Genomic DNA, 12,666 nt, shown 5'->3' with positions numbered 1-12,666 from the left:
TGCTTGCCTCAGGTCATTTATATTAAGGCTGTTTTCTCACAAACCCGAAATATTTTTTTTCATCTCCAGGCTTCTGAACATTCTTCTATCAGCTTCTTTACAGTGTAAAGAGAGGCACGCCAGGACACGGCCTTCAAGTGTCACATGCACAGAGTAAACTTCCAAGCCACCTGTTTGAGAGCTGTGATTTTTAAAAACAATTTTTTTTAATGTTTATTTATTTTTGAGACAGAGAGAGACAGAGCATGAACGGGGGAGGGTCAGAGAGAGAGGGAGACACAGAATCTGAAACAGGTCCCAGGCTCTGAGCTGTCAGCACGGAGCCCGACGCGGGGCTCGAACTCATAGACCGTGAGATCACGACCTGAGATGAAGTCAGACGCTTAACCGACTGAGCCACCCAGGCGCCCCGAGAGCTGTGATTTTTAAGGGATATGTCATTTTCTGATGTGTTCAAGTCAAAGAGGAAACGCTTTTTTACTTCAATCTTGCTCTTGAAACACATATATCATGTTTCCTTGCCTTAGCATAAAGTAGGAACAAAAGATAACTCCGTTCACGTTGTGTCGTGGTTCTACAATCTGGTGGCATTGTTAGGAATTCTCATTCGGACTGGCTTTATGGATATCCAAGGGTAAGAGACCGAACGAGTTTCCAGTGAACACGGGTCACTATGCGGCAACTAACTGATTGTACATTTTGTGAATAGTGATTGTTTTCTCCCTACTTCTCCCTTTCTTTGTGAGGCAATTTATAACAATAACATTCCAAATAATCCTAGAGTAATAACAGGTTTTAGTTATGCTCTGGTACATCATGGTGCTCTTAAAGATTACCACCATTGTATATCAGATGCCTCCTAATATTAAGAATAAGAACAGCCATTATGGAATTTATTCCATATTACGAGTCTTATATTTATTTATAGGTCCTTTAGGAAGAATAACAGTTTGTTCCTTTAGGAAACTCTGATTTGATTCAATTTGAGCTCATAAATATATTACCCAGTCCTTGGTCTCTTCTCTCACATTCAATATGAAACATGAAAATACCTTCAGGGAGGAGGGACAGAGTTCAAACACTTGACAATTTCCTGCTGCACCCTAATGGTTTGGATGAAAGTGTAACCTCTTGAAGGAGAGCCTCAAGTTTTAGTGCTAAGTTGTTCTGCTTTCTTCTCCTCCTTCTTTCTCCTTTCTCCTTCTTTCCCCTTCTCCTTCTCCTTCTTCTTCTTCTCTCATCCTATCTTCTCTGATACCCTGAAGGGCTGTGCTAGAGATGTGGTCACTTCCATCCAGTACCTCTCCCAGGCAGGGCACTGGCCAGCTCTTAGGAGTTTTAGCTCCCTATCATGTCACACCCACGGGACATGGGCACTTGGCTCACCCTAAGCCTCTCTCATGGAAGAAGGAAGCAGAGTGGGGCTGAGAGGAATCACCAGAGGATCCAGATGGAAGGTTGGAAGGGAGAAAAAGGTAAGGACAGCCCCCCAAAGGAGAAAATATATTTTCAGACAACTGTGTGAAATCACGGAGAACCAAAAATATTAGTGGATTAGAGAGGAAAGAAAGAAATGAGAAAAAAAAAAAGCAGCCATATTTAAAAATGTCTTCCCCCTCTCTCCCACCCATTTCTATTCCCAAATCTTCTAAAGAAAGGATGAAAGTGTTTCTGTTGCAGACACACCAGGGGTTCTGGGTTGTCTTTGCTCCTGCAGAGCACGAATGCTGAAATTCATTCATCAAGGAAGATGTTTTTTTTTTTTTTTCCCCCATCTTAAAAAAAAGTCTTCAATTAAACATTCTGCCAGCTCTTCTCCTTGATAGCAGAAATGGGTAAGGACACTTAGATGCTACTTAGGATAAAAGAGCTACACTATTTTTCCCATTAATTAAACGTAAAGTATTTAATTTATTGCTAAAATAATTAATATATGAATGAGGCCCTTCCTCCCGTAGCTTAAAATTATTTTTTCACAGCCCCTCAAGTCCTACTGGTGAAGAGATATTTCAGAGAAGGCAACTGAAGACGAACTATTAATTAATCATTCCAAATAAAATGAACAACTGAATGAAGACCGTTTCATGGTGAAGGGTTTCGCACGGCTCGAAAAGAAAATAATTTACTCAAGATGTTAAGGCAGCGCAACAAATAATACGAAGGTGACAGCGTACTTTAAACAGCTCATCCAATGCAATATTTCTTAATTAGGATGGAATTTGCTTGGGATACGTGTGCCTTGAAAATGGACCAGAAAACGCCTCCGTGCATTTTACATCTTGACAGTAATCACTTGCAATATTCTGCAAAGGGATCCCCGGGAGAGCACCAGAGATGTTTGCTGGTGAACAGTAACAGATAATCAGTCTTGGGGAAGACAGTAAAAATCAGTGATCTGTGGTGTCTTACATGCTCGAGTCAATTAAATATGATTAATGACTACCCGTGAGAGCACACAGGAGCCTGGCTCCCCCCCTGCCCCCAGGGAAAGGAAAGGACAGTGGACCTCCGCTTCATCTTCCTCCTTTATATTCATAGAGGGGCTCCTGCCTGGAGCACAGATTAGCTCCAGAGAACGCTTGAGGAAAGAACGCATTTCCAGAGCAGCAGAAGGGGAGAGTCGAAAGTCCCCCAGGAGCAGGCTCTCTTTTGCCTGCCTTTTTTTTCCCTTTCTGGGCAATCCGGTGACCAGGAAGGACGTTGCAGGGCAGGGAATGCTTTCCTGTGGCTCCTGTACCAGAAGCCTGGAAAATGGGACACGCCCCCAGTGCATCACGGGGGCAGCTGGGTCAGTTTCGTCAAACTCACTTTCTGGGCCCCAAGGCTTTGCCCAGCTGCCGAACAGGACAGACCGGCTTCTGCAGGTGGGGCATCTCAGTAGGGACCAGAAAGAGCAAGACAGGTTGACCTGGGGAAATTCTACACGGAAAGACAGAGATCAACATACCCAGCGAATCGACTGTAGGTTGCAGGTGTGAGAGAAGACGAACACACACTGACCTGTGCAGGTGGAGGCTGTTGCACAAATCCCTGTGGTGAGGGAGGGGCCTGGAGGACCTGCTGGGAGATGGAAGGTCCAGAGCCCGAGAACCCCCCAGCAGGGAGCTGCTGGCCTGTGGAGGCAATGACGTAGCTTGGCTGTTGGGCTGGCTGTGGCATGAGGGACGCTGGGTAGACAGGACCAGATGGGGGCTCAGGAGTCTCTCCCGAGGATTGCCGGCTCAGGTTCATCTGGGTGAACTGCGTCGCCACATCGTCTCTCTGCGCGGAAGCAAAACAGGAAATTAGCAAGATCAGCTTAGTAAGGGGGAGAGGCACACAGAGGCAGACACGGGCCACATGCTTGTCGCCGCGGGACAGGCAGGGCGTACAAATTGGAAACGCTACCAGAAAGGAATTCTCTGTCCAGAACAACAAGAGGACATAGCAAGGGGGAACAGATTTTAATCATCTGGTGGATGGGAGACGGTAAACAATTTGACCAAATCTCCCCCTTTCAATGGAAACAAACCATTATCTTTTCACTGAGGGCTCAGGCTCCTCAGGGTAGTGCTGAGACAAGAAGGGCTTGTCCTGAGGGGTCGGCTGGTCTCCCTGGGAGTCATCACAGCCTCTGCCTTCTGGAGAGAGGCAGAAGGACCTTGTAGTCACCATCACACATGGCTACTGCAGAGATGCACAGCCAGCCAGCACGGGTGGCATTTTCCTTTGCATACTGGGGAGTATTGTTCACCTGCCTCGCTTGAAATTTAGGGGACATGCTCATTTCCTCTTGTCCAAAAGGACCTAGTCCACTGATGGGAAAAGAAGGGAGAATGGGGGATTGGGGAGCTAGGGGAACCCCCACATCAGGAGCACAGGGTGACGCTGGTGACCACGTCAACTGACTTTAAGTTGTTTCCCAAACCCTCGCGCCAAGTTCATGGGTCTCTCTGTTGCTGACTTCCAACTCTAAGGGCATTTCATTCCTGCTCAGCTGGTAGGTAAAGTCTCGGCAGGGTACCTGATCGAGGAAGCAGCAACCACGGGACCAATGACAGAAGGGAAACCGTTATTTTGGAGACGGGCTGCAGTGTTCTGGAATGACACTCACGTATGCCCCCTCACGGTCGGCCCGGGGCACCCACCCAGCGTCAGCCAGCCCCGCACAGGACAGGAGTAAAACCAGCCAACATGCACTCCCGGGGACAAGGTCACAAGCATGTCATACAGTACCATGGGGAACTGCTGCGTTGGAGACACAGGCAGGAGATGCTGGGGAGGAAAAGAGACCACTGGGTATTGCACTGACTGAGAGGAAGCCTGTAGCCCCTGCACCGACTGGAGGAAAGAGAAAGCTGATCAGGTAACAGGGAAGCACGGGGGGGCAGCAATCCCACAGGAAGGCTGCCTCACCGGAAGCCCACCACATCCCTGTGGGTCCTCTTGGCTCGGCGCACCCCCGAGAGGGGAGCCAGCCACCAACGGAAGGTCAAAGCCATGCAGACCCCAGCCAGCCAGCCTCGCAGGAGGCGTGTTTACGCAGAGTGATCACTCCTTTAAGAAGTTACTGCAATATGGCGGCGCCTGGGTGGCTCGTTCTCGGTTAATTAAGTGTCTGACTTTGGCTCAGGTCATGATCTGACGTTTCAGGAGTTCGAGCCCGGCGTCGGGCTCTGTGCCGACAGCTCAGAGCCTGGAGCCCGCTTCGGATTCTGTGTCTCCCTCTCTCTCTGCTCCTCCCCCCCAAATATAAATGTTAAGAATATGAAAATAAAAGAAGTTACTGAAATATATTTCATGTCACTGTGGTTAGCTGACTCTAACGGGTCTCTAACGACCAGCCGGGCCACCCCCGAACGAACTGATTTCTGTTCTTGCCATTGATAAAGTGTTCAGTACTACGATCCCTTTGCGGCCATGAGCCCGCGGCCTGTGTTGGGAATGAATGAGCCAGGCGACCCAAAGGCCTGGTTGAAGTTATGAGTTCAGCCTCCAAGACGGGCTCCTTGATGCAGAAAAAACAGCATCCAGACCTAAGAAAGAACCTGACGGGGCGCCTGGGTGGCGCAGTCGGTTAAGCGTCCGTCTTCAGCCAGGTCACGATCTCGCGGTCCGGGAGTTCGAGCCCCGCGTCAGGCTCTGGGCTGATGGCTCGGAGCCTGGAGCCTGTTTCCGATTCTGTGTCTCCCTCTCTGTCTGCCCCTCCCCCGTTCATGCTCTGTCTCTCTCTGTCCCCAAAATAAAAAACGTTGAAAAAAAAATTAAAAAAAAAAAAAAAAAAAAAAAAGAACTTGGCAGTGTGCTCGCTAAGCAGATCACTGGCTGGGGCGTTCGCGTCTATGGAAACTGAAGGATCCAGATGAAATCTTGTCAACGGGCCGTCAAGGGCTCTAGGCTGGTTTCGTTTACGAGTGGGTGGTGGTGAGCCCGGTGGCAAATGCCCCCTCTTCCCGAGGCACCGCTCGCTGCTCTGAGGACTGTGCACCTTTGTCCCGGAACACTCGCCCTCCCCGCCTTCCCGCCAGCTCCTACCTGAGTGACCAGCGGGCCCGCCAAGTGTGGCTGGGGTGGCTGCACCTGCTGCTGTGGCTGAGGAGAGGGCTGCCGCTGTGGTGGCTGCTGGGACTGCCCCATCATGGTGCCTCGCAGGGGCTGCTGGCTGCTGGGGGGGTTGTATATGGCAGGGGTTCCGTCGGGATTCACAAAGGGCTGGCCTGCAACGGAATCACCGCTTGGTCAGATGAGCTCCTCAGACAGTCCTTTAGCAGGAAGAGCCGTGTGAGAAGAGACCCCAGACGGCACGTAGGGTAAAGGGGCAGGGCAGCGGACATCCAGGACGCCAGAACCTTCCCGGGCGTGAAGACTTCCCTGTTGACGACCTATCCGGTTAAGCTAGCTAACTGAGTTAAGCCCGGAGCAATTTGAGAAGCAACAAATAAATCCACTGCCTTCGGGGAGATTTGCTAACGCTAAGCGCATCTGGGTGCAGACGCACACACTGAGAGGCACACGCTGAGAGACAAGGCTGCTTTCCGTTGACCCAGCTCCAGCTACGCTGGGTCACACGTTATTTAGCCACACACGTGTTTTGCTTCCCCTCACCCTGCCGCCAACTCTGAACCGTGATCAGTTCTACCGATACGTACACAGGAGGGCACAGGCCAGCCACAGACTCACTTCTCTGAACAGAAGCAACACGGACAATGCAGGGGCTTAGGCTCGAAAGGTGACGGGTAACAAGAGCATCATCGCGTAACCGCGGAGCGAATGCACATGATTTTGCCCTTGGAAATAACGGCGTGGCACACTATGATTATTACCACTGTTTGAGGAGGGTTTTATGGTTGACAAAATAGGGGCGCGGGACCCTCAGCCGGACTCTGGCAGGAAGGAAAGTGTCATCTCCCCAGGTGGCAGAAGAGGCAACGGGGGCCCACCGGAAAGGTTATGGGGAAGGAGGACGGAAGAGGGGAGGCGGGGAAAAAGCAGCAGACAGAAGAGGAGGAAAAGGAAGGTGGAGGAGAGAACAAATCAGGTGCCAGTGTGGCAGGCACAGGGACAGGCTCACACACATGAGCTCAGCAACTCCAGTGAGCTCACAGACACGTGATCTCACTCCACTTTAGACACAAAAAAACTAGGGCTCAGATGGACCGTGCAACTCATTCAGGAAGTGAGGGCCAGGAAATGGCCCCAGTCAGAATGACTCCAAAGTCTTCCCATTGCACCAAATAACTTGAGTGGATTATCCCCGTTTACGTCACGTGTCCAGGCTACAGTGAGATACGATGAAAAACGTCCAAGGGTGCCTGAAAAATCCTTAATGTGTGAGAAGGCAGGAGGGGTGGGGGCTGTGTTTCAAGGTGGGATCACGCTCAGGACTGGCAGATAAAGACCCAGAAGAATCAGAATATCCGGCTTCGCATTTGAGATGTCAGAAGCAGTTTCACAAGCACAGCGTCTCAAGCCTCCCCCTACATGGTTCTGGTAAGTGGGGTCCCCAAGAGCACTCTTGTCCAGTGCAGGCAGCTCGTGACAGCTGAGAAAGGCAGCCTTTTTCATTAACAATATATATGAAAAACAACCAAAGGTCATCAGTGGTGTGAGGAAAGTTAGCAACAAAGTAGAACAGGTCAGAGAGTGAACATACAGAAGCTGAATTCTAGTGAAAAAAACAAACAAACAAACAAACAAAAAACCAAACAAACAAAAAAAACAAACCCAGTGCACGGTATTCAACAAGAGCAGACTGTTATAAAATGGGAGCTAATTAGCTGATGTAAGGTAAGTAAAAGAAACCAGGCCCCGAAGGGTAGCAACTATGGAAATACACAACTGCATTTCGAATACATTCAAGGTCAGACAACACTTAACGGTAACGGAAGCGTGAATGGTGGGACCTCTAATGGGGGCAGGAGGGAGCCCGCCAGGAGGCTAGACGTGTTCTGCGTCTCCTTCCTGGCAGTGTTCACACAGGTGTTCCTATACTCAAACACCTACCAAGGCCACACGCCTGGTGTGTGCATTTTATGAATTACGGCGAGAAAATATTCTGGAGTAGGGCTGGAAGGCAGAAGCTGGGGGCGTAGGTGGAGCCAAAGACTTGATTTCAGCACCGCGGGGAACTGGAAGGGGAGATTAGTGTTCCCCATCACTAGCCCACAATTTCAGCCCAGATATACTGGTGTGTGTGTGTGTGTGTGTGTGTGTGTGAGAGAGAGAGAGAGAGAGAGAGAGAGAGAGAGAGCGCCATGGCCTTTCCACGCTGCATATTCATGAACGTACCCGCCAGAAAAGTTCTGACAACAGTTTCATAACCATTCACCATGTGCTGTGACGGAAAAGCAAATGCGCCAGAATTAGAGTCACAGAACAATGACTCAATTTAGAGGTATTTAAAATATTAATGTTCTTCCTGGGTACCTGTTTTCCTATCACTGCCATTTAATTTTAGCTCCATTTCATTGTTTTAAGTCCTATTTTCTTTTCTTCGGAAATAACTTCCTTCTGGTCTTAAAACCCGCAACCCATTTTTCCTCCCCCAAAGCAGCAATTGGGGGAAGAATGGAAAAAAAAAAAGTTCAACTTCCAAAAATCTATCAGCCTATTTAGTGTTCGAATTCTTAGCCCCCCTCCCCTTTTTGGAATTGGAAAAAGATGAGAGGAAAATTTTAGAGACCTAGCGTTGAAAAAAATGTTCACAATAACTTCATCAGAAGTCATTTCAAACTCAGACTCATTCTGGGGCGCCTGGGTGGCTCGGTCGGTTGAGCGTCTGACTTTTTAATTTCAGCTCAGGTCGTGATCCCAGGATCAAGGGATCAAGCCCTGAGTCGGTCTCCATGCTTCCACGCTGAGCCCGATTCTCTCTCTCTTCCCCTCTCTCTATCCCTATCCTCCCTCTCTAAAAAAGAGAAAAAACAAGTAAGTCCCATTCTATGCACACACACACGCACAGATGGAAAGTAAAAAGAAAACAATCTTTACTATATTTTCTACAACTTCCAATTTACCCCAGTGAGAGGTAAGGTAGCATGAAAAACGGACCGTAATGAGGGTGAAAAACATAACTGCAAATTATTCAGATGTCCTTTTTGATACATTTTAGATCCTCTGTGTGAAATAGTATTAATGTGCTACGAACCGGACAAAAGAAATGCCTCCAAATAATTGCATATGAAGAGTACTAAGAGCTCCCTGGGGTAGAGAGGGGTAGCAGGTCCTTCTAGAAGAGAAGACAGCGTAAAAGGCAGCTATTAGGCTCACTAAGGAGGGGTGGGAACAAGTGAGGAAAGGAAACCGGCCAGATGTATGCCAGGAAGAGAACAAAAACGATTTCCCGAGAGAGCTAGGACAGGTGACCGTTGGTTTTCAAGTCAGGCAACAGTCGCCTCCCTAGATGCTGCTGTTCCTGCCAATCCAGGTGCAATTACAGCTGAATACAGGCAATTAGTTTGAATGACAGCTGCTGAGGACCAAAGGGGCCAGAAAGACTAGTTGGCCCTAGGACTAACCAGCTTAGAAGAGATTTTCATGTCAGAAACTGCTGAAGCATACCCGGCAGGCCGTGGCAGGTGCACTGGCACAGGTAAAGGGGGCAGGGGGCAGAGGTAAGCCGGGGTGCCGGGAGCTGGGCCAGGGCCGAGCGCTCATTGCCCTCAACTACAAGGGTTCTTGGTTCTCGGTTCTTGGTTTCGAGCCCCCCCCGCCCAGCTGTGTGCCCCTTAGGTGGAAAAGTTCTCCGCTCCCCACGTCATCATGAATAATGTGCAGGAGATGCTATCTTATTCGTATAAAATTATTGAGCACCTGCACGAGAACGCGGACCAGGTTATCCGTTCCAGGGATGCCAGACAAAAACAAACACAAAAACTTGAGTCTCATCCCTCCCCACAAAGAGCTTATAAATACGCTCGTAATGAGGAAAGGAACCCAAGGGCAATTCACACTCGAAGCCAAGTAATCAAACGCTCTTAGTTTCTAACACCAGCACATTTCTGCCACGTACTTGGCAGGAGGGTTTTTATTCAAAGAGATGGAGAGGGCATTTAAAAAAAAAAAAAAAAAAAGAGTTTCCTTTCCTAGTCCTTAGAAGGTGGCAGATCCAATTATAGAGATGCCACTGGTTATGGACGGGCGAGGGTTAACTCAGATGTTGCAAAGATACGTTTACAGACAGCACACGAGAACGTCTCGGTGCGTTTCAGAAGGAGGTGGAAGCAATTCGGATAAACGGGTGCCAGAAGTCCTGTGAGAAACACCAAGTATGGTGTTATGGGAGCCCATCAGGGGCGCTGGAAAGCCATGAGCCCTAAAAGGCCGCTCCCAGCAAAGTCCCAGCCGATGGCAGGCCCGCACCTCACACGCGCGTGCATTTGCACGAGATGAAAGCAAAGCAAAATGGTGAAACACCATCCGAGGGCATTAACGCGTGCTTGGGGGATGTTCATGCCCGTTGGCATCTCCGGGTAGCTCTGAATTGAAAGAAAGCGGCCGGACAAAGATGAGCTTTCCGCTCAACCTCTCCGAAAGGAGATGGGACCCAAGGCAGCAGGAGGATCAAACTCAGGGGTCCAACTCAGGCTTGCCTCGTGAGCGTGAGTATGTCCTACGGGGATAACTCTGAAAAAAGCGCATCATTCAGTTGCCTGCAAAGCAACGAAAGGAGAGGCCAGAGGTCCTGACTTAACAACAGACCAGCGGAGAGCTGAGTCTGAGGCCGGACAAAATAAAAAGCTGGGACTGCACTCGAGGAACTGCAAGAATAACGCGGGTGGCTTTGCTATTGGGCTGCCAAATACGCGGTACTTGGGACGAGCCCGGTCAGCGGTGCTGACACGGGAAGATTCGTGCTGTTTCGTTTGTTAGGAGTGACTGGAGGCACCTTAGTGTCTTGCCCCTATTGCTCGTCTTATGCCTGCCGAAGACAGAGGACTTTAAACAGGTCAACAAAAAGCGGAGTCAGACCTATCAGCACAGACAGCGAAACCGGTGGCGGCCAGAGGGAGGGGGGAAGAGGAGATGGGCAAAACGGGTGAGGGGACGTGGGAGGTACAGACTCCCGGCCTTGGAATGAAAGAATCGTGGGGAAGAAAGGCACCGCCTAGAGAATGCGGTCAACGACGCTGTAACGGTGCCGGATGGGGACGCACGGTGGCCAAGGCTTGTGGCAGCTGAGTCACATCACCGCGTCAACTAATGTAGCGTTACGTGGCAACTAGCCTCAAACTTCCAAAAAAATTAAAGACGTACTTGGGGGCGCCAGGGTGGCTCAGTCGGTTAAGCGTCCAACTCTTGATGTCGGCTCAGGTCGGGATCTCATGGTTCTTGGTTTCGAGCCCCGCCCCCCGTCCAGCGGTGTGCTGACGGCGTGGGGTTCTCTCTCCCTCGCTCACTGCCCCAATAAATACAAACATTTAAAAAAAATCCGCAAAATCCAGCTCTTTTATCTTCGTTTTATCCAAGAGCCACATTCTCAAACAGATAAAAAAAAAAAAAAAGACCTGTCCTACTATCCACATCAGTGCATCATGGGTATATCCTGGGACGTTATTTCGACACTACGCAATTATCGAGCATCTGTGCGTAAGCACACTGCCTAACGCTACTTTGTCATCTACTCTAGTGATGTAAAAAAAAACAAATGGCCAAGGATGGCCCCTTCCCGTAAGGAACTTACAGATGTACTGGTGACGAGGCAATGGACCCAAGGACTACCCACACAAGAAGCAAAGCAGTCACACGCTGTTGGTCGCTAGTACCAAAGAATTTCTACCATGTATTCGGCAGAAGGGTATTTAGGGAAGGGCGAGAGGTGTGGACTTCAGGGGTCCACAGCAATGACACGGAAAGAGGAGTTCCAGCCCCCAGGAGGCAAATTTCCGGTTTCAGTTGTAGGTCACGTGAGACTGAATAGACAGGTGGGGAGATAGACAGACAGACGTGCACCCATATACACACCGCACATAAAGATACGCCTTACATCCCATCACTCAACCATGGGATACGAGATATTAACACATTTTCTTCCTGGTCTTGGGATATTTTAATGTCTAGTATCTGTCGGGTCAGGGACGTGTTTATGGAGAAACTGTTCAACGGTGTTATTAGACCCTTTTCCTCACTTAAGATCCTTTTTCCAAGGAGATATTTTGGCAACAGCTCGAAATGACTGGATCCAAGGAATCAGAATTGGAAGCTGGCCCCAGAAAGCACTTTTCTTTCTTTTTCTAGAAGCAAGATTATACAGGATAATATACACAAAACACAGCTCGACCATTATATCATCACAAGTAATATTTCTTCATTACGCCCTAAAAAATCATTCTGTTGAGCTTTTTTGCTTAAAACAAACAAGGCACAGCAATTCTGCTTAAAACAAATGACTCAAAACTAATGCTTCTGTGTGTTCTTGTCTGCAAGTCCTCCGTCTCAATTAAAAGTGAAGGGATTTAAGCCAACAGAGTCAGACCATACTTCGATCAGTGCCCAGAGAAATGAATATAATCCTGGTTTTCTTTTAATTTGCTTTTAGTGCTTACAATGATCCAAATAAAATAAAAGCAATCTAGTATCCTCCTTAGAAGTATCTATTCCGAAAGCTTTCAAATGGTTTTCAATAAAATGATTATGCCTTCTTTTCCCTCAAGCTTATGGCATTTTCAAAACGTCTCAAACACCGTGCCTTGAGAATGTGCCATATGTTTCCATGAAAACGTGGCAATTATTCAAGTAACTATTTTACTATCATTCTCATGTTCCTCTGCATTTCCTAATTACTAGGAGTGCTATCTATGTGAGAAGATTGAGTCAGATCCCTTTTACGAGGTTCTCGTTCACTTGTGCATTGTCAAGTGTCGTGAATCAAGGACACACACCGGAATCATCTAAACCAAACCTCAGACATACTTTGAGACGATTCAGTGTTTTTCCAGTTACCTATAAAGGCTTCTAAAGAAGTGACCAGCCAATGTGAAGCCTTCTAACCCAGGGTTTCCAACCCCAGCACTACTGACATTTTGGGCTGGACCATTCTCTGCTAGATGGGGCCGCCCTATGCCCTGTAGGATGCTTAGCGGCCCCTCTGGCCTCCATCTCCTTAGATGCCAGCAGCAGCCCCCTCCTCCGTTGGCCAAGATCATCAGAATGTCTGTGGATATTGCCAAATGGCCTTGGAGGCATGGC

General features: G+C 48.7%; 1 protein-coding gene across 16 annotated transcripts in view; it reads right to left on the bottom strand.

The window, feature by feature from the left end:
- ARPP21 (cAMP regulated phosphoprotein 21) overlaps window positions 1-12,666 on the bottom strand; it is a 156,016-nt gene that overhangs the window by 53,944 nt on the left and 89,406 nt on the right. For 13 of the 16 annotated variants that reach the window (XM_030329092.1, XM_030329088.1, XM_030329099.1 and 10 more), the window contains 3 exons: window positions 5,515-5,696; window positions 4,216-4,320; window positions 3,001-3,261 (listed from right to left, as the gene is read on the bottom strand). In XM_030329092.1, coding sequence (XP_030184952.1) covers window positions 3,001-3,261; window positions 4,216-4,320; window positions 5,515-5,696 — 548 coding nt within the window. The remainder of the gene's footprint in view (window positions 1-3,000; window positions 3,262-4,215; window positions 4,321-5,514; window positions 5,697-12,666) is intronic. The other 3 variants (XM_030329106.1, XM_030329107.1, XM_030329103.1) reach the window with 2 other exon arrangements.

The sequence above is a fragment of the Lynx canadensis genome, chromosome C2, assembly GCF_007474595.2.
Source record: "Lynx canadensis isolate LIC74 chromosome C2, mLynCan4.pri.v2, whole genome shotgun sequence".
Classification (NCBI taxonomy): Eukaryota; Metazoa; Chordata; class Mammalia; order Carnivora; family Felidae; genus Lynx; species Lynx canadensis.
The sequence above is the reverse complement of the archived record's forward strand: the minus strand, read 5'-3'. Positions and strand labels throughout refer to the sequence as shown.